Genomic DNA, 24524 nt, shown 5'->3' with positions numbered 1-24524 from the left:
TATAGTCTAAGATAAATCTCAGAGGAAGATTGGGGAGTAGTATGAATTGTTTGATAGGCCTAGGAATTAGTATATATACATCTTCCTTTGGATAGAAAAAAAGAGTAAATGGAAGATTTGATCGAGAGAGCAGACTGAAGAGGTCTAAGTCTGGCGGCAGTCATGCCGAGGGGACGGATATGCGTATCAAAGAAAGCGAGCCAGATGAAATTGTCGCTGATAGCATTCAAGAGATAATAGTTGACGTTTTAATCCACTGCCAGAATGAGTGACAGCTAAATAACGTTTACTCTATTCAAGATGCCGAAGTCGACAGTTTCACGGATTGGGAAAGTGAGACGCCAGGAAGTGATATAATGTCTTTTCTAAAATATTTAAGTGTATGGAGAGTGCAGAATATGTTTTCTAAGGAATTGATTAAGCTTTGGATATATTATTATGAAAATTAGGATGGTTCTATTTTACTTCTCAAGTGCATTTTGAGTATCGCGTTTTCTAGGACACTAGTAAAATTTCAGTTTCCATATTATTTCTATTTTCTCTTCGCAATCTTGCTCGCTTACTGAAAATCATAGCAAGCTCAACATCCCGCCGACCCGGTGAAATTTTCTTTTCACAACGTCTTATTTTCACTACAAGAAAAGAAGTCAGCATATACATAATGTATTCATCAAGAGGTGGTGACAAAAATTATGCCATGCGCATGCCATCAAATGCGACCTGGAGCAAACTTGACATGGAAAAACATGCAACAGACATTTGCAAGATCCCGTTGCATGAAGCTGGGTTCTTGCTCGATTCAAATCAAGGAAGTGAACAAGAGTTTCACGATAAAATGATGAAGTAACGAGTGGGACCGAATGCGGAAAGCTTGCAAGCCGTCAAGCAATCAAAAATCGAAGATGCAAAAGAGATCGCTGATATGAGAGTTCTCTGGATAGCAAATACGGGCAAATATGCATCTCGTTTCAGAGGAGCTCGGCCGTTTGAAGGATTCGGATTGCCAGGTGATGGCTTGATAGTTAAATCGAAACGCGATTCGACGACCTATCATCACGCCAATACCAGTTCAAACGGAATTAATATCATGTTGGTGGTTTTGCGCCAACATTTAAGTTTCTCCCTAGATTTGTGTATTCCACAGGATAAGATCACGGATGAGGAGGCCGAGGTATACAAAGTTGCTTGGATGAATCTTGGTGAAAACAAGATTCATGATTGGGACATCAAAAGAAAGCTCTTCAAGTCCGTACACGGAATTTCTGATCTTCAATTTAATGGTATCATGGAAAAGAAGTTCTCATTTGAAGATGTTCTCGCGCACCCGAAGTTACAAAATCTTTTCCGAGGTGCCCACTTCGATATCGCAAGCCACATCATGCTGCGAAAATATCCCGATGAACCAGACCCAGCTTGGGCAAGAGCCATCGCAGAACCGGATTTTCTTCATCTGTTTAATGAATTGAGATGGGATGGCGTTAAGAAATTGGATGCATTCATTGATAGGCATTTCAAAACTGTCGGGTATGGGAACGAGCACCGTATCTTTTTCGCAGCCAAGCCATGGTTCTTCAAAGTTCTCTATGAACCCCATATGATTATGAGGTCCATATTCGAGCTTCGAAATTTTCAGATGGGTGGAATTGTAACAAGAGAGCTGAAAGACACTGATGGTAAAGTCATTTACAACAGAGAAAAGCATGTGTACGCTTTATGTGCGGTTGTCAGACTGGGAAATGGGAATGACGTCCAAGATGACGTTCGTACATACCACCCTAACGGCAGAGAGGTCATCCCCTTAGGAGAACCCAAAGAGTTCTTCGCCAAAGCCGAATATAAAAAATCGGGAAAGAGATGGTCCATTAGAGATGGTGGTCGATAAATGATTTTTTATGCTCGAATTACGCCCCAGCCAACACCTCTCCCTGAGGATTATTTTGACGATGGTGCTCCCGACTTTGAACCAAGATACTCCTGGGCTACATCTGATGTCGATGTGACCGACACCGATCAACAAAATCGAAGTGCACTTGAGAAAACCTCGTCAAGTACACTAAAATCTAGTTCCAACAGAGAACAGTTTGGATTTCGTTCGGGACTCTCAGATTTTGGGCCTTCAAAGGATGGTCGAATACCTATGTTTGGTTCCATTTCACCAATGCCAATGTTTGGGCCTCGACAGGACTCCGAATTACCTTGGTTTGGGTCAACTTTTCAAGCACCTAAGTTTGGATCTAGTACCCAGGCATCTGTATCTGGGTCTCGTAGTCAAGAATCTGCTATCAATGCAAGAACTCCACCTAGGATGACTCCAACACCTTCTTCAGCTGGTACTCATAGCAGCAGAAATCCAAGGAAGAGAGATCATGATGGAATGATGTATGATGATGCTGATGATGGTGAAAATAATGATTCTTACCAATCATCAAAATCAGATGGTAGATCAGCCAGACTCAGGACTGGAGAGTATTGCAACTTCTGTCGAAAGACTGGTCATGACGAGAGAGATTGTTACAAGAAGAACGCTGCGCTATCATCGACTCGCGGTACTTCAAACCGAAGAGGAAATCATTCACAGTGTCGTGGTCGGGGGTCGTTGGGTGGGGGGTTTTGGTCTGCCAATGAAGGGGTGGGATCTTCTACAGAGCAAAATCGTGGAGATCAAGGACCGCATTCGGGAGAGTATGATTCCAATCGGTATCAATGGGTTTGGAGATATGGTTGAAGTCAAAGAGAGGTTAATGAAGCGGATATTGGTTGATGACTAGTGAGTTTGAAGAGGATGAATGATGAACTGATCTCCAAAGACGTGGAATGATTCCTCGATGCGATACTGGAAATAAATGAGACTCTTTTTTCTTACTAGAATACGTCTTCGTGAGAGTTTGATAGAGTGTAGTGCTTTACCGCGTCCCTACTACTTTCCTGTGACAGATATCCCCCTTCTTTTACACTCTGCCCCATTTCATCACCTCGTTTACCCCCGCCCCCCTCTTTATTGATCAGATTCTAGAGTATATGCTTTTGTCAAATTTTTTCATCATTAGGAGTGCGTTGAACTCGATTAGCGAGCGTACGAGGCGATTCAGGAAGCGATCTTAGGTGGTCAAGTTAAGAAGTGTACATTTTGGCTCGATAGCCCAAAGCTAGTTGTTATAAATTTTATTTGCTTTGCCTAGTCCAATATTTACTATCACCAGAGCGCCTTCCTGACCGCAGTCGATCGACTTTGTAGGCCTTGCGTACTACATTCCCGCATCATAAAGAAGGGCTCAATACAAGCATGTAATTATAATCTTACACGGAGTCTGTGCTGGGAGCCTATTAATGACCCCAGCTACGCCGGAAATGTAATATGCTATTGTCATGCTTTACCAATGCGTTTATCCATATGCTGTTTTTTTTGGCGAGCGTGTTATCGAATCAGACCACAAGTCATCCCAGTGCCGATTCCATTGCGACTGGGAGAGTGGTACAGCTCCGATCCACCCTAGATACTAGGTTGGCGTCGTGCTTATGTCTCGTGATGTAAATCATCCTCGTTTTCTCTGGTACGACGATTGCCTTGTTTTGCGTATCTATCTTTAGCATAGCCACATTCTGTCAAATAGTTGTGGCTGATCAATAGATGCAGACATCGCCCACATCTCTAAGCCCGTGCCTAGGTCTTCTGTCTATGCCAGGGTGGCATTTGCAAGCTGGGGGACCACTGAGCGCTGGTTAATTTTGCTTGTCTTTTGGACGCATGTCACTCCGTAGCTTTATAAGGTATGTGACGAAGAGCAACCATCGACGGTCATATATTCTTGTGCTTCTAGACTCTTACTGATCTTGATCATGCGCCTGAGTTGCGATGTTAGAGGTAATGGCTCATATGACTCAGTTGAATGTAGAGATAATTCGATTTATCCTCTCTAAAGGATATTCCTGACTAGACTGCTACAAAGACAAGCAAGAATGTCATAATTTTGGCATGTATATTTGAGATGTGGAATGTTCAAGTATACATGATGGTGTCACTTTGGCATGTGCTAAATATTTAGGAATACAAGAAAGTTTCAAGCCGGCAAGTACTACTCAATTGATACTACAATGCAGTGCTAAGAGATACATAAACCCGTTCTGGATCATACCTTGCCTCTTTTGTCTCCATGCATTTCTAATCGCTTCTTTTCAATCTCCAATATCTTTTTCTCAATTTCCTCTAACCTCTGATTCTCTTCATCATCCTCGGCCGTATTCTCATCTTCCGAAATGATAACGCCTTCTCAGAGAGAAGAGTTGATCTGATTGCCCGACTGACCATCCTCAATACCCAAATTTCCTTCATTCATATCGATAGCATCACGGCGCCTCTTCTCGAGAATCCAATCCTTCTTCCAACCCAGAACTATCCCCCTAGGTACCTTCATTGCTTTACCATTTCCTTTCTGCCAAGAATCTTTTGACTCTTCCATGGAAGGAATATTCTTCTTTGAATCCTTATTCCATATGTCCCAAGCTTTGATGACGTTTTGTATGTCTCCATTCAAGAGGTGGATCGAATCGCCTTTTTCCTTTGCAGTCCTTGTAGATTTCAGAATTTCCTTGAAGATTTTCGTGTCCACAAAAGCAGAGTTTCTGGGGAGTCCGAGAAGTGATGTGCGGGAGGCGAGTATCTTTTTGAAAGTCAACCTTTGGGCTTGTGTGAAGTAGATCTCAGCTCTATTCATATCCTCGAAAAGGCCATCGTATTGAGCTGTGAAAGTCGACCAAGTGTTCATTCCCTCCAAAGCATTCGGAATTTGATCTTCGCATCTAGCCTTTAGGGCGGTAGACAAGGCGTACTTGACGAATTCTATGTCATCATCGAAGTGTGGGAAGCAGACCAATGTACAAAACGATTTGCAGAATGGAATGGTCAGTGAACTTTCATTCTTGATGAATTCATCTTTGTACTTATAACCTTCCCAATGATCACTAGTCGCTTTGATTCCCGTTGGAAAAAGATCGAATGGAGCACAATTGAAAAGTACCCGTGTCCTCCGCCATAGGGCAAGCTCATAATCATATGTGCAATCTAATAAGATTTGATCTTCTTCCGTCCATTCAGGAAACGATGAGGTGGTTTTAGTGACATATTCATCACCAAGCTCAGGTGTTCCATCATCGGATGGAAGTGCGATACCCTTTCACTTATTGCGCTTTACTCTTGGCGATGAATTTGGTGAAGATTGATCTGATTTCTCACTAGAAGTTTCATCCTCGTATATATCTTCCTCCAGTACCATGTTTCCCTTCTTCCCATTCTTCTTTCCGTTTCTTTCGAATTTGGAAGGTTTAGCTCTTCTGCCGGTGGTGACTAAATTCTCGAGAGATTCGTCAGAATCTGTATCCTCCACATCGGATTCTTGATCAATTGAGACTTTCGAAGCACCAAGTTTTGCACGAGATTGGATTGTAGATTGACGATTCGGAATTTCGACTGCTCGGGTCTTCCGCTTCGGATCTTGAGAAAGCTGTGCAGTATCTCCTTTGTCATTTTTCGTTGATGTATTGATATTTTGGACATTTGATGATCGACGCGATGGTTCGCCATTCGGCTGGTGTCTTGGTGGTGCGTTATTCATGATGATTCCGAGGTATGATCGTGGTGTATTGAAGTACTTGTATAATCGACTCGGGGATTGTTTTGATTTGGGCATGAAAATTGCTCGACAGAAATGTAGTTGCTGACAGGTTTTCCAAAGGGATTTTTTATCTATTGATTTAAAATAATATAGATTGGATAGAGTGAATATCCCAATAAGAAAATTAATGTGCTCACTACTTATCATCCTCACAGCCAATCATGATGGCAGTTTCAATAAACTCGATTTTTCTATGCAAATATAATGAAACAGTAATACCATAGATCCTATGTTAAAATAGATAAAAGTGATGATTGCAATCTAAATAATCCTCATACTCTGCCTTACACATACCAATCATGGGCTGGTTCTAATCTCCTCTCACTACACTTATAAACGCTATACTTCTAGAAGTCCATCCCCTAGATAATTCCATCCTTTTCACTTTCCCCTTGTTGAGAAATATCATAGTTAAAATCATCTTGATGTAACAACAAGATGTCTACTGGCAATCATACTAGAAACGAATAGGCGGAAGGAATAATGAACCAGGGTGATAGGATTTATTCACATACTAAGATCACAAATATCAAAGGCTCATCTAATGGAGACTCATACATTTCATCGATTAAAGTGACACAACTATACATGCAGTTGCATTAAGACCCTACAAATTTATCGCAATGAAGCAATGTATCATGTAAGAGAGAAAAAAAGGATAATTTTTTAGCTCTGAAGATGTTCAATTAGCTCGTTCGCTTATTAAACTAGCTGCATCCTGATACGAGCTATGGCGGGTTCTCACATAACAACGATCAATACCGTCCACAAAGCTTCTATACTATCTTATGCAAGAGTATAAACATAGGTTATTAAGGCTCAATGACTTCTTGCCACTCCCTTTACCAATCCTTAAGCCCTCATTCATAGGACCCTCTCCAAATCCATCAAAATCCCCTATCAAGAGATTCCGCACCCATATCTTCGTCGGCGTAGACTGAAAAATCTGAGGTGTTTGATACAAAGATTTTGATGATGTTCTGAACGTTATCATTCTTGTTGTTCTAACAGTGATACTTTAAAAACCCTTCTGGGTGTTGATAACCACAGTTATCGTATCTACCAATTGAAGCCCTGCAATTGCCTCATCCTGGGGAACCTCAACATCATCTGCATCCTCGGCTTCATCTGCATCCTCGAGACAATATGCACCCTCGACACCATCGTCTGAAAACATATCATATGCTTTCACGACAAGTTTTGAAGCTCTCTCGACATCATTCGGTAGAGAGATATCCCGAGCTTGATCAAGAACATTTGGTGAGATGATTTTCTGGGTACTACGATGAACATCTTATACACCAGCTTTATGGCCGTTATCGACCACAAAGTTCTCTTGAGAATCGTTCAATTGGCTTGCTGGTGAATTATCGCCACCTATCATGGCACAACCTTCTTCATAATCCCTTGAATCAGCATTTGATAATGGGTTGTTCTTGGAATTAGATGGATCTTGAATGAAGGGGACTCTAGTTTGCATGGAAGATTGACCATTTCCCACTAGATCAGCGAATGAATCATCTACATCAGGTGAACCACCAAGCAATGGCGAGCTATGAAAAACTCGAGGCTCTGACCTCGAAGCTTCCTCTTTTTCTTTCTGTCTCTTTTCAAGAATCCAAGCCTTCTTCCAGCCGAGTATTTTAGCTCTTGTTCCATGTTTAGCATGTCCGTGCTGCTTGGCGTAGAAATCCCGAAATGGTTTTATGGATGGAAGATTCAAGCCGCCTTCTTGGTTGTAAGAATCCCAAGCTTTGATGGTGTTATGAAGGTCGATATTCATCAAGTTGTTCGAGTCGTATATCTCTTTCACAGCCCTGGAACTCTTTGCAACCTTTTTGAGGTGGGGCATATCCAAGAATCCTGAGTATGGGGAAGATCTCCAGTCATATGCGTCGAAAGCACATGCTCGACAATCTCCGTCTGTCTATTGTCAAAGAATATTTCCGAAGCTTGTAAATTCTTGATGATTTCTTTGAACTTTTTGTCCCAATCCACAGAAGAATCATATCCATCCGCCATATCAACTGGAGCCTTTTCACCGCACCTAGCTTTGATGGCATTGGATAAAGCGTACTTGACATATTCCTTGTTCTTCCGGAAATGTGGATAACAAATAAGCTCCGATAAAGTTGCGCAAAAGCTTCCGGTAAGGCACAAAGCATTCTTGATGTACCGATCTTGATCTTTGCAATGGTAATCTTCCCAATGTCCATTGGATGACTTTACACCTCTTGGAAACAAATCATGACGTGCGCAGTCAAATATCTCTTTATATCTCCACTAAAGGGCAAGTTCTTGGGGGTATGTCGCATCCAACAAGATTTGGTCGTCATCTGTCCATTCAAGAGGCTCGGAATCCGAATCGTTGTCTGCAATTTGGTCAACGTCAAGCATATCTTCATCACGAGGAAGATCTATCTTTTTTCCTTTGGCTACTTGAGACAATTCAGATCCAGCGGGAAGACGAGATCCGGAAGAATGATTGGTCTCTTGCTCCAAATCGGAGGAACCATCAATATTATGGAAATCTTCATCCGCAACCTTGCTCTTTCCTTTTCACTTCCACCTCAACACCTTCTTGGAGGTAGTAATCCTCGATGCCGTGGAGATTGGGTCCTCTGAAATGCCATCCGAATCTGTGCCATATAAATCACCCCCTTCAGCGTCAGAGATTTCCAGAGATGTACTTTTTGTTGCACGAGAAACGGTAGAAATATCGACTGCTGGTGCTTCTGCGGTCTCTGTGGCTTCTGCGACTTCCAATTTTGTGCGTGATAGTCCAGATCGATGATTTCGTGGTGGAGTCATTTCCATTTTAATTTGTGGTGAGTCGATATGATTTTCGGAGGGAAGTCCTGCGGAATTTGAGGCGCCCACTGCGGCTGATGCTCTTGTCGGACGAGGCATTTTTGTGGTTGATTGTATCTCGTGGAATTTAATTTTGTGTTGTGCGGACTTGTGGGCTAGAACGGTACTTTGGAATATTTCTTTTTCAATTAGGCGAGAAACTGCCTAGGTACATACAAACACAGTATGAATTCACTTCAAACATTCATTAAGCTCGATTGATGTTTTTCAACTGGAAACTACTCTCATGCCCTCAAGCATCATCTACTTTTATTACTCTAGTGTCCTGAAAATCACGCGTGTTTCACTCTCATGTCATTTTAGATACTGTACTAAGAGTAAAGATGAGTCCTATGGCGAGAGACTAGATTACACAAGAGAAGGAAGGGCAGGCTATTCCTGTATATTAAGTAGCTCTTTAGACGAAATATAATATTGACATTTGGGACCTACCATCCTAGGTGCTACGCCATCTGTATTCTTCTCAAACCCAAAAAACTTTTCCGTTCTTTTTTATCGTTGAATTTGATGGAATTAAAACATAATGCTACAGTAAGTCTTTGTGAACTGATTCCAATTTTGACCTGTTTACTTGAATTGAACTTTAATAATGAAGTGATTTCATATTAGTCTAGTCACGAATGAAAGGGGAAATAGCAATAAGAAAAAGTATTACTGTATGAACAAGGGCTGAGTGGATGGCCTTAAGTCATCCATAGCCTACATCAAACGGCAAGTCTCACAGCAATGCCTATTTATTGACCCTTGCTTCTTCCTGTAATTAGCTATCTTCTTTAGACAGAACACACATCGATAACCAGAGCCTATAGTCCAGGTTCTACGCCATCCGTATCCTTCTCAAACCAAAACTTACAAGTTCAATCTAGGTGTCTTGGCATATTTAGGTTGTCACAATCAAAGAGAACATGGGTATTCTAAAATCATTTGCATTCAATTCTAAAACTTCTTCATCATTCCCAACTCCAAAATTCAAGGTGCTTCATCGCCCAACCACACCTCCTCAGCTCAAGCGGAGTTCTCACCCTGAGCCTCCTCATTTGGAGGTACAAAGCTCCCTGCGCGTTTTCTGTGCGGCTTTGAATTTTCTAGGCTAAGCGCAATTGAAATGATGCTTTTGCTGCAAGGGCATTCGTTGGTTTTGGAGCGACAGAGAGCTTGACATATCTCTTGTACTCAGGTGACTCATCTTCTCCCAAGAACCAATCAAGACAAGGTGTTAGAGGAACTCGATCTTCAGCAGTTATTCGGGACAAGAACTCCCAGATCCAGAAATCCAGAAATTTTTCTGCCCTAGCAAGAATTTCCCTACCCTTTTGGAGATCCGTCTCAAATGCCTTCCAGTCTGCTGGTTCAGGCCACAGGCGAAACTCGACATCATCTTTGTATTCGGTCTGAAAATGCACATTTAATGCAGTTTGAGCGGCTTGGATTTGTGAGCCATGTTCTGCAGACCAATATGTCCTGCAATCATATGTAGCTGGAGCAAAAGACGTGTATTGGTGTATCTTGCCACCAGGTTTTCTTGGAATGAGTTTGGCTTGGTAATTTATTCTTTCCATTCTTTATTTCTCATGAGCGACGTCCTTTGCATTGATCAATCTTAGTCTTTGCCAAGCTGCAGCACCCATCTCTTCCTTGAGCTTAGTACCTACTCGCAGTTGAATTTTCTTCTAAGCGACTTAACAGTTTAACTTCTGCAGGGGCAGCAGGCTTGGAAGCTTGATTCGCGGAACCCAAATTAGGTTGTGCGAACCCGGTCCCATCATTTGAAGCTGTGTCGACCATTTTCCTCTTTCTCTTGCTGGCGGGGAGAGGGAGTGTTTCAAATTGGACGATTTCTTCTTCTGCCTCATCGGTCAAGGATGTCTTCATATTTGATGGATCATCACCGACTAGAGATTGTTAGCAAATTTTCATCAAAAAAGAGTATTGTTTATGGAACATACATAGCTTCTTGTAAACAGCACTTTCAATTGCCTTCAGCTTTTCAAGCTTGGGCAACATCATGATCACCTCAAAGTTTGAAGCTTCTTTTTCAGTTTCTTTCAACGCGTGTGAATATTCAGCGTTTTCTCTTTCTTCTACAAACAATCTCTCGAGCATTTCTGCTCTTTTCGACTTGTAAGTTGTCATGGTTGGCGATCTTTGACAAGAATCGACTTTGTTGTTGCTGTTGTTGTTGGGTAGAAAAGAAGTGTTTCGTTTCAGAAACCATACAAATATCAGCTTTGGAAATTGAACTAAGTGCAAATCACGTGCAGCGTCTATATTTCCTCTTTTTGACTTCTCGCTATCAAGCCAACTTTATCAGCTCTGTTAAAATAGAATTTGAACTCCAAAACAGTAGAAGATTTTTGGACTTCTTGTTGTGTTTAGAGCCTACATTCAATTTTCAGGGTAAAGAAAGATTATGGATGACGATGATCCATTACTGATATTAAAGAAGGAAGTATCCATCCACATATCCAATGCGAACTTTGCTTCATTCTTTCCTCCAAGAAAACTGTCAGCCATATCTTGTCCAAGTTCTTAGATAATAACCACAGCCACCAATATCGAATGGCTAGTCCAAAATACTATTCCTCAAGTACCGCCAATCTAGCATTTGAGATTACCTATATGCGCCCTATGTCTCCTTCTGAATGCTCTTCTTCACCTCTTCAAACACAATATTCCATATTCATATCATGTTCGTGAAGCTGAAGAACAGTGGGAAGGTCTGCTGCGTCAGGTTTCTTGTTACTTTTGGTGTTGACGTTGTAATCCTTCGAGTTTTCTCTGTCTGAAATGTTGTGATCCTTATTAGGCCCCTGAAACTTATTCTTGCCATCATCTAATTTCCATCCTTGACTCCGCATTCGCTGCTCCTATTTACATAGTAAAGCTTGATAAAAAAGAAGAACGGGGAAAGATGGAAGTCTAGAATCATGCTATGGACCAGGACGACAAAAGGTCTGGAACTGGGAAAACCTCGCCTAGCGAATCCAGCAAAGTCCATCCATGTAACTCTGATCTTCCTCCTGTTGGAAGTTATTAGCGGAAGTGGACAGATAAGAGCGGAGCAGCCGCCAAAAAGGAAGCGGAGGGAATACTGAGTGTGTAATTCGAGATTCGGTTTGCAAAAGACGGGAAGTTTCATATCTGGCTCGAACCAGTAAAAGGGAAGGATTTGACAGCCGACTCCAAAGAGGAAAGAACATGCTTGCTAGAGCCCACAAGTTCATACAGTTTTGGCTTGGTACTATGCAGGAGAGAACTATAGTATCGGGACCAGTGTAGGTAATAGTATACTACAGTGAAACTGTGGCGCGTATTAGCATATTGATATTGCAGCTAGTATGTATAGAAAGGAGGTTATACCACTCTCATATATATTCATATACCTAAAGAATACGAGCAATATACTGAAATCCTGGAATTTAATATAAAACATACATTCCTTTCCAAATTAAACTAGAAATAAGAGATTTCTATCTATATTAGATAATAAAATTACATTCCTTATTTCGAATTGATATAAGATCCCTTGTTTCTAGTCTAATTTGAATAGGAATATATATTTTATAATGAATTTCAGTATTTCAGTATATTCCTAGTAGTATTGAATAACTAAATGATATTGAATACTTTCAGTGGTATTGAATTCTGTACCACATACGTACGTATTTCGAAAAAATTCGATACGCACCACTAAACTAACCCGTATACGAAATACGGGAAATACTATTGCCTACACTGATCGGGACCAAACAGCCTCTACGAAAATGTCTTGTGTGGTTCCAAAACTCGAATGACGGCTCTGACTACAATCAATATCTCAAAGACCGCACACTCCAGAGCTTGTCAGATACATGAAGCAAGAATTTTTCAGACACATCAGGAATGGGTTGCATGGCATATTTCTGAGCGCGGCTAATAGGTATAACGTTTAGGTATCGCCAGCACTTTAGTTGAGAGGAAATTTGCAGTATCGAGAATTATGAAGGCTCATTGAGGGAAGAATGAAAAAAGAACTGTAAACATTCAGGTATCGAAGAGGGAATACCTACAGAGAACGAACCTTTGTGACTCACAACATGTAGTGGCTTATGAGTTCAGAATGAACAATATTCAATGTAAAAGTGTTAATAGAGTTTCGAACACAATATAGCTGTGGGTAGAGAGTATAGTGAATCAAAAAAGACCTCCAAATCACTTTGCGAATCATTTTTATTCACTAAAATAAGCCACATATCGCCAGATGCCCAGAATGCAATCGAGAACTTCTCGTCAATACTTCTACATTGACTCTCGACACTTCGTAATCAAACACAACCCTTTACACACATCGATCATTCCTCATCGAAGATGTCCTCACATAAGAGAAAAGCATCTCCAGACGCAGAAGATCCTGAAACATCTTCCTCTCATGGTCATCTTACCACTTCCGAAACCAAAGACACAAAATCAAGCATACAGCAAGGTCCAACAAAGCGAGCATGCTCACACAGTATAGTCTCTAAACTCAATGAGGATTTTAATACGGCTGCAGACACCAAGACAAATTCTACTTCTCGAGATACTTCAAACAAACCTCGACAACCTACCACACACTCCCCTAGCCTCACCCGCTCCGATATCACCGCAGCAAAAGCCCCCAAGCAAAAGATCAGCGTAGAAGCATGGGACAAAGCAATCGAGACCAACCAGAAAACTGTCGCCCTCGCCGAAACGCACCGTCTCCGCGAAGCCGAAAACTACCGCCGCAACAAACTCCTACCCATGCTACCCGACGGCAAGACCCATCTCTACACGACTTTTTCTCCCAGCGACTGGGTTTGTCGCCAGATGTGGACTTCACAATCACAGGAGATTGGAGTTGTACTCAACGTGCACTTCAAGAGCCACTTCGATGGCAATGGCGAGTTTCGCATTTGGCCAGAGCCGAGGGATTGGGATCTGTTTGAGAAATATCCGAGGGCCGGAAGGAAAAATTTGGGGAGAGCGAGGGAGTTTGTGGTATTCTGGCTTTGGGATTATCGTGAGAGGATTTGGCAGTATACATCTAATAAGGCTTCTTTGAAAAGTTGTTTGGAGATGTTTGTTCATGGAGAGGACGAACAGAGATATCAGGATTTTCTTGCTAGGCCGATGTAGCTGGACTGCACATCTTTGAAGTAGCTGTGGAAGAAATTTGGGTACCGGCGAGGAGAAAGCGATGTAATGTTCGGAAGGATGTATTATGGAAGTGATATATGGGTTTTATTGACGGTATATTGTGCAAGACTTTTCCCCCAGACCTTCGGTTGGGAAGGAAAACATGAACATGAAGAAAGTACGGCAGATATGAATCACGGGTGGATGCTATTGGGGGATTCAAGCACAATACGGGGAACTAATTCCGACATTCAATGACTTAGGAAATCCAAGCATGATCAATGTTATCGATCTCCTTTCGTCGCACTATTTCTCTCCCTTCCTCGTTCTATGTCTTTTTGTCCTGAGTCACCACTGTTTCTTGGATTCGTGATCGATATTGTTCCACAGACTCCTTCTCCTCAACATCGTCTCTTTCATAACTCTTTCATGTCTCCTCTTATACACTTGTACTCCCTAACCTTCACTCTCATCATTCTGTTCTTTGCTGAGGTACTCTTCCCCTCATTCTCTTGGTACGAAAAGCAGGCAAGTGACTTCCTGCGCGTGAATCACAAAACACAACTCCATCAGCCCGATCTGGTACATAAATCCCAATTTGCTCCAGAGAAATTGCAATTCCCCGTTACCAGAAAATCACTATACTTCATCCACATCCACATCCACAGAGACTCAAACTCCAAATCCCAAATCTAATCAATATAAACACAATCCCTCATCTTATATCATCCGCCACAATCCTTCTCTATCCGCAGATCAAGCTCGAGCACCCTCTCTAAATCTCACATATTATCAACATATATACCGCACCTGCAAACAAGCGCGGGTATGTGAGCTTCAACTTCAGTCTCGAGTATAACCCCCAATCCCCAGTCCCCAACCACTCAAGAACTTAAGACTTCACTCCCCTTTCAAGTACAAAATACAAGACCAGAGATTCCTTCCATTCCCTTTGAGAAGTAAAAATATTTTAGATCTAACCCCCATCTTCCCGCATAGATACCAAGCATCTATAATATCAAATTCCCCGCGCCCCCTCTTCCCTTACACGTACAAGAGAATAACTCATCAACTTCTCACAGCTCCCCAGCCCTCTCCAGCCCAAAAAGTACGATCATAACACCATAGAACTAGTACTCGCAGTAAGAACTCCATTCATCCGTCTAAACAGAAACAGGAATGACAAAAATCGGCAGAAGAAAAAAATCTAGATGGTTACTAACAAGCAATCTAGATGCCCACCTAACTACCTACCTAACTACCTACCTAATTACCTACCTACACACCCACAAAATCACCCAGAAATCAACAACTCGAACTCCAAATCCAAAATCCAACCTTCAGTCTCCAGTCTCCAGTCTCCAACCTCCAACCCCCGAAACTCAATGTTCCAACCCGCTTCAACCTTCCCAGGAAAAACTTCCTCCCACAAGAATCGCGACAAAGAAAATAATAGATCAACAGATCATTCCCCAGCATTAGAATGAGAATTAGAACCAACACTAGCACCGAAACTAACACTGACGTCAACGCCAGCACAAACGCCAAGAACTCTAGACAAAAAGTCTCGACTCTAAAAAAGGAAGAAGCAAGAATGGAGAAAAGCAGGAAAAGGAAGAAGAAGGAAAATATACCAGAAAGAACAAGAAAATAGAGGAGAGGAAAGCGAGAAGAGGAAAATGATGAAAGGGATGAGTAACGAGCTACGATAGTTCGTATTATTTTGCGTCCTTTATATACTATATATCATCCATACAACATTCATACACATTATTTGTCACTGTCACAAAACGATAAGAGAGAAGAAGAAGAAGAAGAAGAAGAAGAAGAAGAAGAAGAAAAAGAAAAAGCAGCGATTCAATCGTATGATGTTACTCTCTCCCTCTTACTACCTTGCTCTCTCACCCTCTCGCCCTCTTGCCCTCCCTTTTACCTCCTTACCTTAGCTTCAGCTCTTTGCTTACTTCTCCTACTAACCTTGAGTCTCTACTTTGGATTTTTCTTATTCAGAATTATTCTGCTCTGTTCTATCTCCTCCCCTGACGCTTACCCTCTTATCCCCTTTCTCTCAGCTCCTTACCTTATCCTCCACTCTCTCCTCTAACTCACAATCATAATCACTATCCTCTCTTCTACCCTTATCCTCCCTTCTCTCCTCCCCTCTCCCTCTCTCCTCTCAACCTCCAAATCTCACCACCTCACCTCACCCTCTCACGCTTACCCTCCCCTTTCCCTTCTCTCTCCTACTCAGCTCACCTCTCCTCTCCTCTGCCCTTCCAGCTCACTCTCCATTTTAATCCTCTCCATCCTGATGACCTCATCTTGCCCACTTACCCTTCATCCTCTCCCCTCAATTATCCTCTCCCTACCCTCAACATTCACACCTCACCTCGCCTATCATCCAAAACCCGAAATCTTTCTTACGCTCTCCAACTCTCCACCTCTCTCCACCTCTCTCCATCTCTCCACCTCTCCACCTCTCCACTTCTCACCCCTTCAACTCTTCAACTCAAGCCCTCAAGCCCTCAATACCACACCTGCAGTACAACAGAGACATAAAACACAAGAAAGCACCCAAGCACACAAAGCCACAAGCACACAAAAACACAAAGACAGAAAGGTCAGAAATCCGACAACTACCTATTTAGGATCTATAGGTCACTAGAAACTAGATACTAGAAACTAGATACTAGAAACTAGATACTAGAAACAAGAACTAGAAACTAGATGTAAAATAAGATGAGAGATAAGAGGTGGGAAATAGCAGACAACTTTAGTTCTCCAATCAGATGTAGAAGTGCAGAAAAGAGGAACGCAAGCAAGCAAGAAAGCAAGAAACGTTCCTTCCTTCAGAACATCATCTATCTATCTATCTATCCATCTATCTATCCATTCATCTATCTATTCATCCATCCATCCATCTAGCTATTCAATTCTCTCATGACACTTCTTAAATTCCAAATCCAAAGACACAAGCCAGCCATCTATCCATCTATCCATCTATCCATCATTCACACATTCATTTACTGTAAACTTATTTTGATATTTGAAAAGTATCTAGATCTTGAAATTTTCCACCTTCAATTCAGAACCAATCTAAAGACTTCCCTTCCTAGGGAAACTAACTCCTTCTACCGCCGCATTATCCACAAACCAACTACACCTCTCTCTAGCTCCTTCATTAACCAATGCACAAGGTAATCCATTTCCCTTTTCGAAAATCTCCTTCATAATTTCCTTCTTTCCACCTCCGGTCGCTACAAAAGCTATCTTGACTCCATGGGTCACCACCGGTAATGTAAGGGTAATTCTCTTTGGTGGTGGTTTCGGACTATCTTCAATCGGCGCAACCCAAGCATCCGTTTCCCTCAAGAGAGCATGTCCAGGAAACAAACTACACGTGTGACCGTCTGGCCCACAACCCAAGAGCAACAAATCGAAAATGGGCAACTTGACCGAATCGCGCGATGCGAAACTGCGCACGAGGAGTTGTTCATACTGATCTGCCAATTCCTGAACATCGTCGAGATGCGCCGTATCGATTGGGTGCACGGTAGGTTTACCCATTTCGGCGGGAATTTTATCGAGGAGTTCGCTTTTGAGGAGCGCGTAATTGGAGTCTTCGTGGGTGAGGGGCACGGCTCGTTCGTCTGCGAAGAAGATTTCCCATTTGGAGAAGTGGATGATGTCGTCGGGACCGCTGGATGGGGCGAGGAGAGCCGCAGCGAGGGTTTTGGGGAGGGAACCGCCTGATACGGCGATTTTGAAGGCGTCGTGGCGGGTGAGTCCGGCGGTTTGGGCTTGCACGATGTATTGACGGAGAGTGGTGGCCAGGATATCGACGGTTGGGAATGCGAAGAGGTTAGGTTGTGAGCCAACCATTTTTGCGATGTTTTAGATTATTATGTGTGTGTGGGAGGATGAGTGAATTGGTGGTGGATATTGGTATGATGGAGAAGGTTTCGCGGAGACTATTGTTCGAAAAGAAAGCAAATTATGAAAATGGAAATTGAAAGGTTGGAAATTTGTGGGTGATTGATGCGAATGGAGTCGAGAGTGAGATTTTGATGGTGGGGGTTTGGGTTTTGATGGGTTGGTTGTGATAAGTGGATACTTTTTTCTTCCTTCTTCTTCTATCTGAAAGCGGTGGACGGTGGATTGATTAGATCGATTGTTTGCAAATAATTAATTTTTTATGATGATGACGATAATGGAAGGAAGGTGATGATGGTGGGGGGGGGGGGAGAATATATAGATATGGGAGGTATATATAGAAACAAAGGGATGGTTATCAAAAAATACGTAAATTATCTGAGAACGGATATATTTGTATGTATATATATAGAGATTTAGGTAAATAGGTAAATATAGTGAGTATATATATCTGAGGATATAATTGATATAAAAAAGTTGGAAGAATCCTTTCAAGTGAAGCCTAAAATCGAAGATGATTATCGGAAATTAATTACTTTTCAAGATGACGATGTGAGGATGTTTCGATTCGATGGATACGATAGATAAGAAAGTCTGCTTATATAATTGATTGGTCAGCGGGAGTGAAGATGGAAATGGAAAGAGGAGGAGAGGAAGTATCTGGCGCGCCTGACAGAGTATTGATTGATTGATTGATTGATTGATTGATGAATGAATGAATGATGAGAAAGATTTGGGGTCCAAAAATACTATTCCTCTAGGAGATTCTGATCTATTATACCTACTTATAGTAACTACCTAGTAACTACCTAGTAACTACCTACCTACCTACCTACTCACTTAATATCCTCAGCCCAACACTCTCACACAAACATGTACGATATGCACTCCTGACCTTATCCATCCAAGGCAAAAGAAGGCATCCAAAACATACGGGAGGAAATGCACTTTAGTAACATGAGAATGCCTCAAAGGAATCTCAACCGTCTTGGAAGTTGTGATACACATATTCATGGATATCCCTTTAACCTGCATGGCTCTGAATGTAGCCATATTCCTTCTCAATAGAGTATCCTGTCTGTACCGTGAAGCCGCGGTTGTCAGATGATACTGATTAGTCGGTCAATGTTTCACAGATATTTGGTTGCAAAGGGCGCTGTACATCTCGTCTCAGGTCCACTCTCTTGAAGTCTATTCCTTCACTCCAACCCATGCGTTAGGAACGAGGGAACTTGACTCTTGAGTCCCCGAGATTGAAACAGATGATTTCTTGGGAAGGAGTTCCGCTTCGTAATCTCTTGGCTGATTCTGTCTCGAGTAAGTTTATATCTTTTGGTCAACGGTCGTGCTTCTCGGCTTCACATCTCAATCCACCGGTTACACTCCACCGGAATGTATACCGCTCGCTCGACCTGAGTAATTGATTGCTATTCTTTGTTCTAGAACTTTTAGAGTCTTTTGATTGTTAATCGGGGGAGCATTCTCTCACGCGGGTCTACCCCTCCATTATCCATTATCCATTATCAAAATTCTTTCCTTGGTGGGGTGAACTTGTCTCCTTGTACTGCAGTTCTGGTGGTCACTGGTCAGTCACACAGACTCGACAGAGTACAGAGGAACACAAAAACATAGCCATCCGGAATTCCCGCGTAAAAAGGGGAAGATCTTCAATATCTATTTCTCTTTCCCTGAATCAATGCAGGAAACCAAGGTATATGGAAAGTTTATTGTGTCAGACCATGAATTCCGATTGAACCATACGAAGTGTTGTATTCTCTCTCTCTCTCTCTCTCTCTCTCCCATTGTACCACTTCATCGGATCCTTCCTTATCATAATTCCTTATATTCCCGCTATGATTTGTTCGCCTTACGAAGCTATCCAAAATCAATTTCCACTACCGCTCTCTTGGCGCTTCGTCATACCTGACCTATCAGGTATCACCAATTGATAGCTGGTCAAAATTCACGTGTTCTTGGTGGGGTTAGTCGAATCTTCGGATCAGGTCCGATCGATACCTCCGCTCAAGCTCCGATTGTTTCTGTGCTTTGTACTTTTCGAGTCAGGAATTATTATCGAAATTCGACATTGATCTGGGCCGCCTTCGCCTTGAGTTTGTCTTGTATACGATCCATCCCCTTTTTTTATTTTACCTATTCTGAGTGATGGCTTCACCAAAATATCTTACCGGCGATCAATCTGCCATAAATGAATTTATCGATCAATTTGATGTGCGTTGTTGAGTCAGTCCTACAAAAGCTTCGAAGCTTGAATTTGTAGGGTGGATTAAGCTGACTTTCTACGCTCTTCAGGTTTTCTTATTTGATTGTGATGGTATATACGAGAATCAGTTTCTAGAAAGAAAGATATGCTAACACGCAAAAGGTGTTCTTTGGTCTGGAGATCATATCTTTCCAGGGACGGTCGAGACTTTGGAATTGTTGAGATCAAAAGGTGCGCTCCCAAATTACATCTAATTGCGCCCCTCGAAATAAACACTGTAATTCCCTCATGGAACAAGAACTAATCATATATTACTCTAGGCAAAAAGCTTGTCTTTGTAACAAACAATTCCACAAAATCGAGAACCGAATATCAAAAGAAGCTTACAGCTCTCGGCATACCAAGCAATGTTGATGAAATCTTTGGTTCAGCCTATTCTTCCGCAATCTACATCTCTCGAATTCTCAAACTCCCAACACCCAAGAATAAAGTCTTTGTTTTAGGTGAAAGTGGCATCGAAACAGAATTGAAAACAGAAGGAGTAGAATTCATTGGAGGTACAGATCCAGCTTATCGTCGCGACATTACACCAGAAGATTATACAGGAATAGCAGATGGCTCATTACTTGATGATGATGTTGGTGTAGTTTTGGCTGGCTTAGATTTTCACATCAATTATCTCAAGTTATGTCATGCTTACCATTACCTTCGTCGAGGTGCAGTATTCTTGGCTACAAACACTGATAGTACTTTACCATCAAACCATACATTCTTTCCTGGAGCGGGATCTATTTCAATTCCATTAATCAATATGATAGGAAAAGAGCCAACAGCTTTAGGTAAACCAAATCAAGCAATGATGGATTCTATTGAGGGGAAATTTCAATTCGATCGAAAGAAGACATGTATGGTTGGAGATCGATTAAATACAGATATAAAGTTTGGTATTGAAGGGAAACTTGGTGGTACATTAGCCGTCTTAACGGGAGTATCTAGGAAAGAAGAATGGGAGACTGAAAATGCTCCTGTAGTACCTGCGTACTATGTTGATAAATTGAGTGATTTGAGGGGTTGAGATAGGGACAATTGTGGAGTGATGGAGTGATGGAGGGGTAAATGATATGCAATATTATGATCAGTCCCTCACGGATCTTACGGAGTAGAATAGAAGATCAATAGAACCCATGAAATAAGGCAGATGGATAGTTGAATGATTGGAAGAGAGGAAATCGGTGTTAAAGAGAGGAGTTCGGATAAAGTGACTAGTTAGGGAAGCACGTGTGATGTCGTGGTAAATCTAGCCCTTCTCCCCTCTCTTAAACGATGGAAATAGAATCATTACCGAGCGATGGCGAACAAGTACCTGTATGGGTGGTATTGATCGACAGGCTTTGCTTTTCTTGTGACTACCAGGTTTGAAATGTTTATCGAATGTTTATCGAATGATTTTGAGGGGTTGATGGGTTGATGTGAGGTGGCGCGGTGGTAGCTTTGAGTTGGGTAGGTAGGTGGAGGTGGAGGGGGTGTGGAGGGGAGGTGAAGGGGTTGCTAGCTGGAGGGGGTGTGGTGTGGCGTGAAGGGGAGACAGGGACCCTGTCTTTTCTCGCCATGTCTCGCCTTGTCTTGTCTTGCCCTGTCTCGCCCTGTCTTGTAAAGGACCCTACATACATACATACATACATACATACATATGTACTGGTGCATGTATACTTGAGGAGTGACCACCTAGGCTTCTGTATACATATAATGTAGTTTAACACCGAGTAGCCCATATCACCAAGTAGCCCACTTTCATTTCAATTTACATCTTTCTTTTTCAATATATATTTTATTAATAATTTATAATAAATTTGAATAATTAAAAATCTTATATATTCTTTATTATTGAATCTATTTATAAAAATAAAAAACTAAGTATTTGAAAAATAATTATATTTTATAATATTTTTTATATAATTCTTTAATATAGAATAGAAGATTTATTTTTTTATATAAAAATTCGAATTAATAATTATAAGGTTATAGAATTTAAAAAAAAAGGGATTATTTAATATATATTTGATATAGATTTAAAAGAATTTCTATTAAAATTAAAGAATATAGAAGATATAATGAATTATATTCTTGAATTAAAGAATACAAAATATATTAAAAAGCTTTAAGTATATCAATTTGTAAAGTATTGAATCGAATTAAAAATATATTTTAATTATATTTATGATTTTCAAAAAGCTTTTTATAAAGATTCTAAGTTTATTGAAAAATAGTTTCAATTAATTTCGAATATATAAGCAAAATATAATATTCTTATTTATTATTTCTATAATTTTGATAAAAGAAGTTTTATAATAAATATAATATATCCCAAAATAATAATAATTAATATTAAATAAAATAACAAAAGCAAAATAATATAATTAGATAATAAGAAATAGGCTATAATAATTATATATAATAATAAGGAAAATGAAATTATATTCCTATTTTTAATAATTTAAGAATAAATTTATCTTTTTAATTAATATATTAAAACCGATTTTTCTATAGATTAAGCTATTAAATCTATATTTAATAAATAAATAAATTATAAAATAGATTTAAAATAATTGATATATTTTAATAAATATATTAAAAATCGAAAAGAATAAATATTAAATATTAATACTAAATAAATATAAAAATTATAAATCAAAAGCTTTTTGAATATATTATAAAAGGAATAATATTAAATATATATATTTATTATTATATTAAAGTTATTTAATTTAATTATTTGATATAAACTATTTTAATAATCTAAAATATTTATATAATATTTAGATTAATAGATTTATTAAAATATATATTAATTATATTTTGAAAATTGAATTTTTTATAATTTTTAAAACTATATATAAAAAATCAATTACTTTTTAGAATATAAAATTAGGATTTCAAAGAATAGATTTAATTCTATTTAATCCTAAAATTATATTTTCAAAATTAGATATTTGAATTTGTATATCTACTCTTCTTTTTTTTGATCTAAATTAAAGAATTTTTTAAACCTTTTGTAATTCAATTAAAGCTTTTTTTCAATTAATATTAATTAAATTTTAAATAACTTATTATCAATTAAACTTTTCTATATTTATATTTGAAATTATACTAATTTTAATTAAAAATATAAAGAGATTAGCTTATAAAAATATATCTTTAAATATAGAGATTTATATATTTCGAATAGTAAATAAGATATTAAACAAATATCAATATATAAAAAAAACTTAATTATATTAAAAAGGAATATTTATTAAATAAAAAACTTTTGATATATTATTTAAATAAAAAATTGATATTTAGATTCAATATAATAAATATCAAAAAAAGGGGAATTTTAATAAAAAAATATTTTTTAATCAATATTATAATAAATATAGAAAAAGAGAATATAATATAAGAATCTGTTAAAATAATATAATAGATTCTAGATTATTAAATTCTTAATAGTTTCAATCAATTGATTCAATTGTTGTTGAATAATATGAGTTTGAAAATATAAATTGAGATGAAAGTGGGCCACTCGGTGATATAGTGCACTTGGTGTTAAACCATGTTATAAGAATAAGAAATTATCTTTATAAATATATTAAGTAATAATATAATTATTTTTAAAATTATCTTTTTATAAAAAAAAATCTATTTCTAAAAACTATATTTTTATTTTCAAAATAATATTAATATAAAATCCGGGAATATAAATAATATTAAATAAAATCAAATTATCTTTTGAATTTTAAGATTTTTACAAAATATTCTTAATTATTCAAATATTTTATTTAATAATTTGATATTTTATTATTCAAACTTTAATATAATCAAAAGATAATAAAAATAGATATCCTTTTTTATTAAAAAAATTAATATTATTAATTAAATATATAGTACCTCTATTATCAAATATAATATTATTAGAGAATAAATAGAATAATTTTATAAATATACAATATATCCTATAGCAAAATTAGCCTTAAATAATATAGATTATTATTTTTGATTCTAAATCTTTAAAATTAAGTGATTAAAAAATCCTATTTCTTGAATTAATTTATTTCTTTTATTTTCAGATTTTTTAAAGATTTGATTATTAATTATTTTTAATTCTTTTTTATATATTATTATATTTCTTTTCTATTAATAAAATTAAGTCTTTAGAATTATATTTTCTAATAAATACAAATTCTATCAATTAGTATATCTTAGAATAATATTTAAAACTAATTTTTTAATTTTTCTAATTAAATTCTAATCTATAAGAATAATAATATTAATTATTATTTCTTCTAAAATAATCTTTTCTTAAATTATTCCCTTACTTTCCTTATAAATTATATAGGATTAATTTTGATTAAGGATTTATTATAAAAAAGATATTCTTTTCTTTTAATATTAATAAATCTTAATAGGCTAAATTATTAAATATATTTCTAAATTATTTTAAAAAATAATTAGGGATTCCAAATTGATTATTAATTTTAATTTGAATAAATATAATATTAGTTTATATAAGGAGTATTTATATGTTTATAGTTTATAGAAAATTAATAATTATTAAGTTATTCTTAACTTTAATATAATATAACTTTATATTCATATAAGTTTTAGTTTATTCATTATACCATTTAATAAAATTAATTTAATTTAAAATCACTTAT

General features: G+C 38.5%; 8 protein-coding genes across 8 annotated transcripts; 3 read left to right on the top strand and 5 right to left on the bottom strand.

The window, feature by feature from the left end:
- Positions 1 to 661: 661 nt before the first annotated feature.
- On the top strand, positions 662 to 2725 carry EAE97_004004 (uncharacterized protein; the record flags this gene model as incomplete). Its single annotated transcript, XM_038874516.1, has 3 exons — positions 662 to 812; positions 879 to 1759; positions 1913 to 2725. 3 exons carry the CDS (start codon positions 662 to 664, stop codon positions 2723 to 2725), a joined length of 1845 nt encoding a protein of 614 aa, XP_038735125.1.
- A 1402-nt stretch (positions 2726 to 4127) lies between these two features.
- Positions 4128 to 5609, bottom strand: EAE97_004003 (uncharacterized protein; the record flags this gene model as incomplete). Its single annotated transcript, XM_038874515.1, has 3 exons — positions 4128 to 4264; positions 4304 to 5168; positions 5190 to 5609. The coding sequence occupies 3 exons, from the start codon at positions 5607 to 5609 to the stop codon at positions 4128 to 4130; spliced, it is 1422 nt and encodes a 473-aa protein (XP_038735124.1).
- Positions 5610 to 6687: 1078 nt separating this feature from the next.
- Positions 6688 to 7885, bottom strand: EAE97_004002 (uncharacterized protein; the record flags this gene model as incomplete). The annotated part of the gene is made up of 3 exons (XM_038874514.1): positions 6688 to 6911; positions 6972 to 7592; positions 7846 to 7885. 3 exons carry the CDS (start codon positions 7883 to 7885, stop codon positions 6688 to 6690), a joined length of 885 nt encoding a protein of 294 aa, XP_038735123.1.
- Positions 7886 to 7952: 67 nt separating this feature from the next.
- Positions 7953 to 8579, bottom strand: EAE97_004001 (uncharacterized protein; the record flags this gene model as incomplete). The annotated part of the gene is made up of 2 exons (XM_038874513.1): positions 7953 to 8219; positions 8247 to 8579. The coding sequence occupies 2 exons, from the start codon at positions 8577 to 8579 to the stop codon at positions 7953 to 7955; spliced, it is 600 nt and encodes a 199-aa protein (XP_038735122.1).
- A 1046-nt stretch (positions 8580 to 9625) lies between these two features.
- On the bottom strand, positions 9626 to 10673 carry EAE97_004000 (uncharacterized protein; the record flags this gene model as incomplete). Its single annotated transcript, XM_038874512.1, has 3 exons — positions 9626 to 10100; positions 10189 to 10432; positions 10487 to 10673. 3 exons carry the CDS (start codon positions 10671 to 10673, stop codon positions 9626 to 9628), a joined length of 906 nt encoding a protein of 301 aa, XP_038735121.1.
- Positions 10674 to 12887: 2214 nt separating this feature from the next.
- On the top strand, positions 12888 to 13676 carry EAE97_003999 (uncharacterized protein; the record flags this gene model as incomplete). The annotated part of the gene is made up of 1 exon (XM_038874511.1): positions 12888 to 13676. One exon carries the CDS (start codon positions 12888 to 12890, stop codon positions 13674 to 13676), a length of 789 nt encoding a protein of 262 aa, XP_038735120.1.
- Positions 13677 to 16772: 3096 nt separating this feature from the next.
- On the bottom strand, positions 16773 to 17558 carry EAE97_003998 (uncharacterized protein; the record flags this gene model as incomplete). The annotated part of the gene is made up of 1 exon (XM_038874510.1): positions 16773 to 17558. The coding sequence occupies one exon, from the start codon at positions 17556 to 17558 to the stop codon at positions 16773 to 16775; it is 786 nt and encodes a 261-aa protein (XP_038735119.1).
- Positions 17559 to 19318: 1760 nt separating this feature from the next.
- Positions 19319 to 21325, top strand: EAE97_003997 (uncharacterized protein). The gene is made up of 4 exons (XM_038874509.1): positions 19319 to 19838; positions 19920 to 19941; positions 19993 to 20061; positions 20151 to 21325. The coding sequence occupies exons 1-4, from the start codon at positions 19773 to 19775 to the stop codon at positions 20903 to 20905; spliced, it is 912 nt and encodes a 303-aa protein (XP_038735118.1). The 5' UTR covers positions 19319 to 19772; the 3' UTR covers positions 20906 to 21325.
- The last annotated feature ends 3199 nt before the right edge of the window (positions 21326 to 24524 follow it).

This window comes from Botrytis byssoidea, assembly GCF_014898295.1.
Source record: "Botrytis byssoidea strain MUCL 94 chromosome Unknown BBYS_006, whole genome shotgun sequence".
Lineage (NCBI taxonomy): Eukaryota > Fungi > Ascomycota > Leotiomycetes > Helotiales > Sclerotiniaceae > Botrytis > Botrytis byssoidea.
The sequence above is the reverse complement of the archived record's forward strand: the minus strand, read 5'-3'. Positions and strand labels throughout refer to the sequence as shown.

Bases quoted from the DNA above. Each gene is read 5' to 3' on its own strand.
- EAE97_003997 (XM_038874509.1), top strand. From the start codon at position 19,773: ATGGCTTCACCAAAATATCTTACCGGCGATCAATCTGCCATAAATGAA. The intron at 19,942-19,992 runs GTATATACGAGA...AACACGCAAAAG, and splicing joins TTTCTTATTTGATTGTGATG to GTGTTCTTTGGTCTGGAGAT. The intron at 20,062-20,150 runs GTGCGCTCCCAA...ATATTACTCTAG, and splicing joins GGAATTGTTGAGATCAAAAG to GCAAAAAGCTTGTCTTTGTA.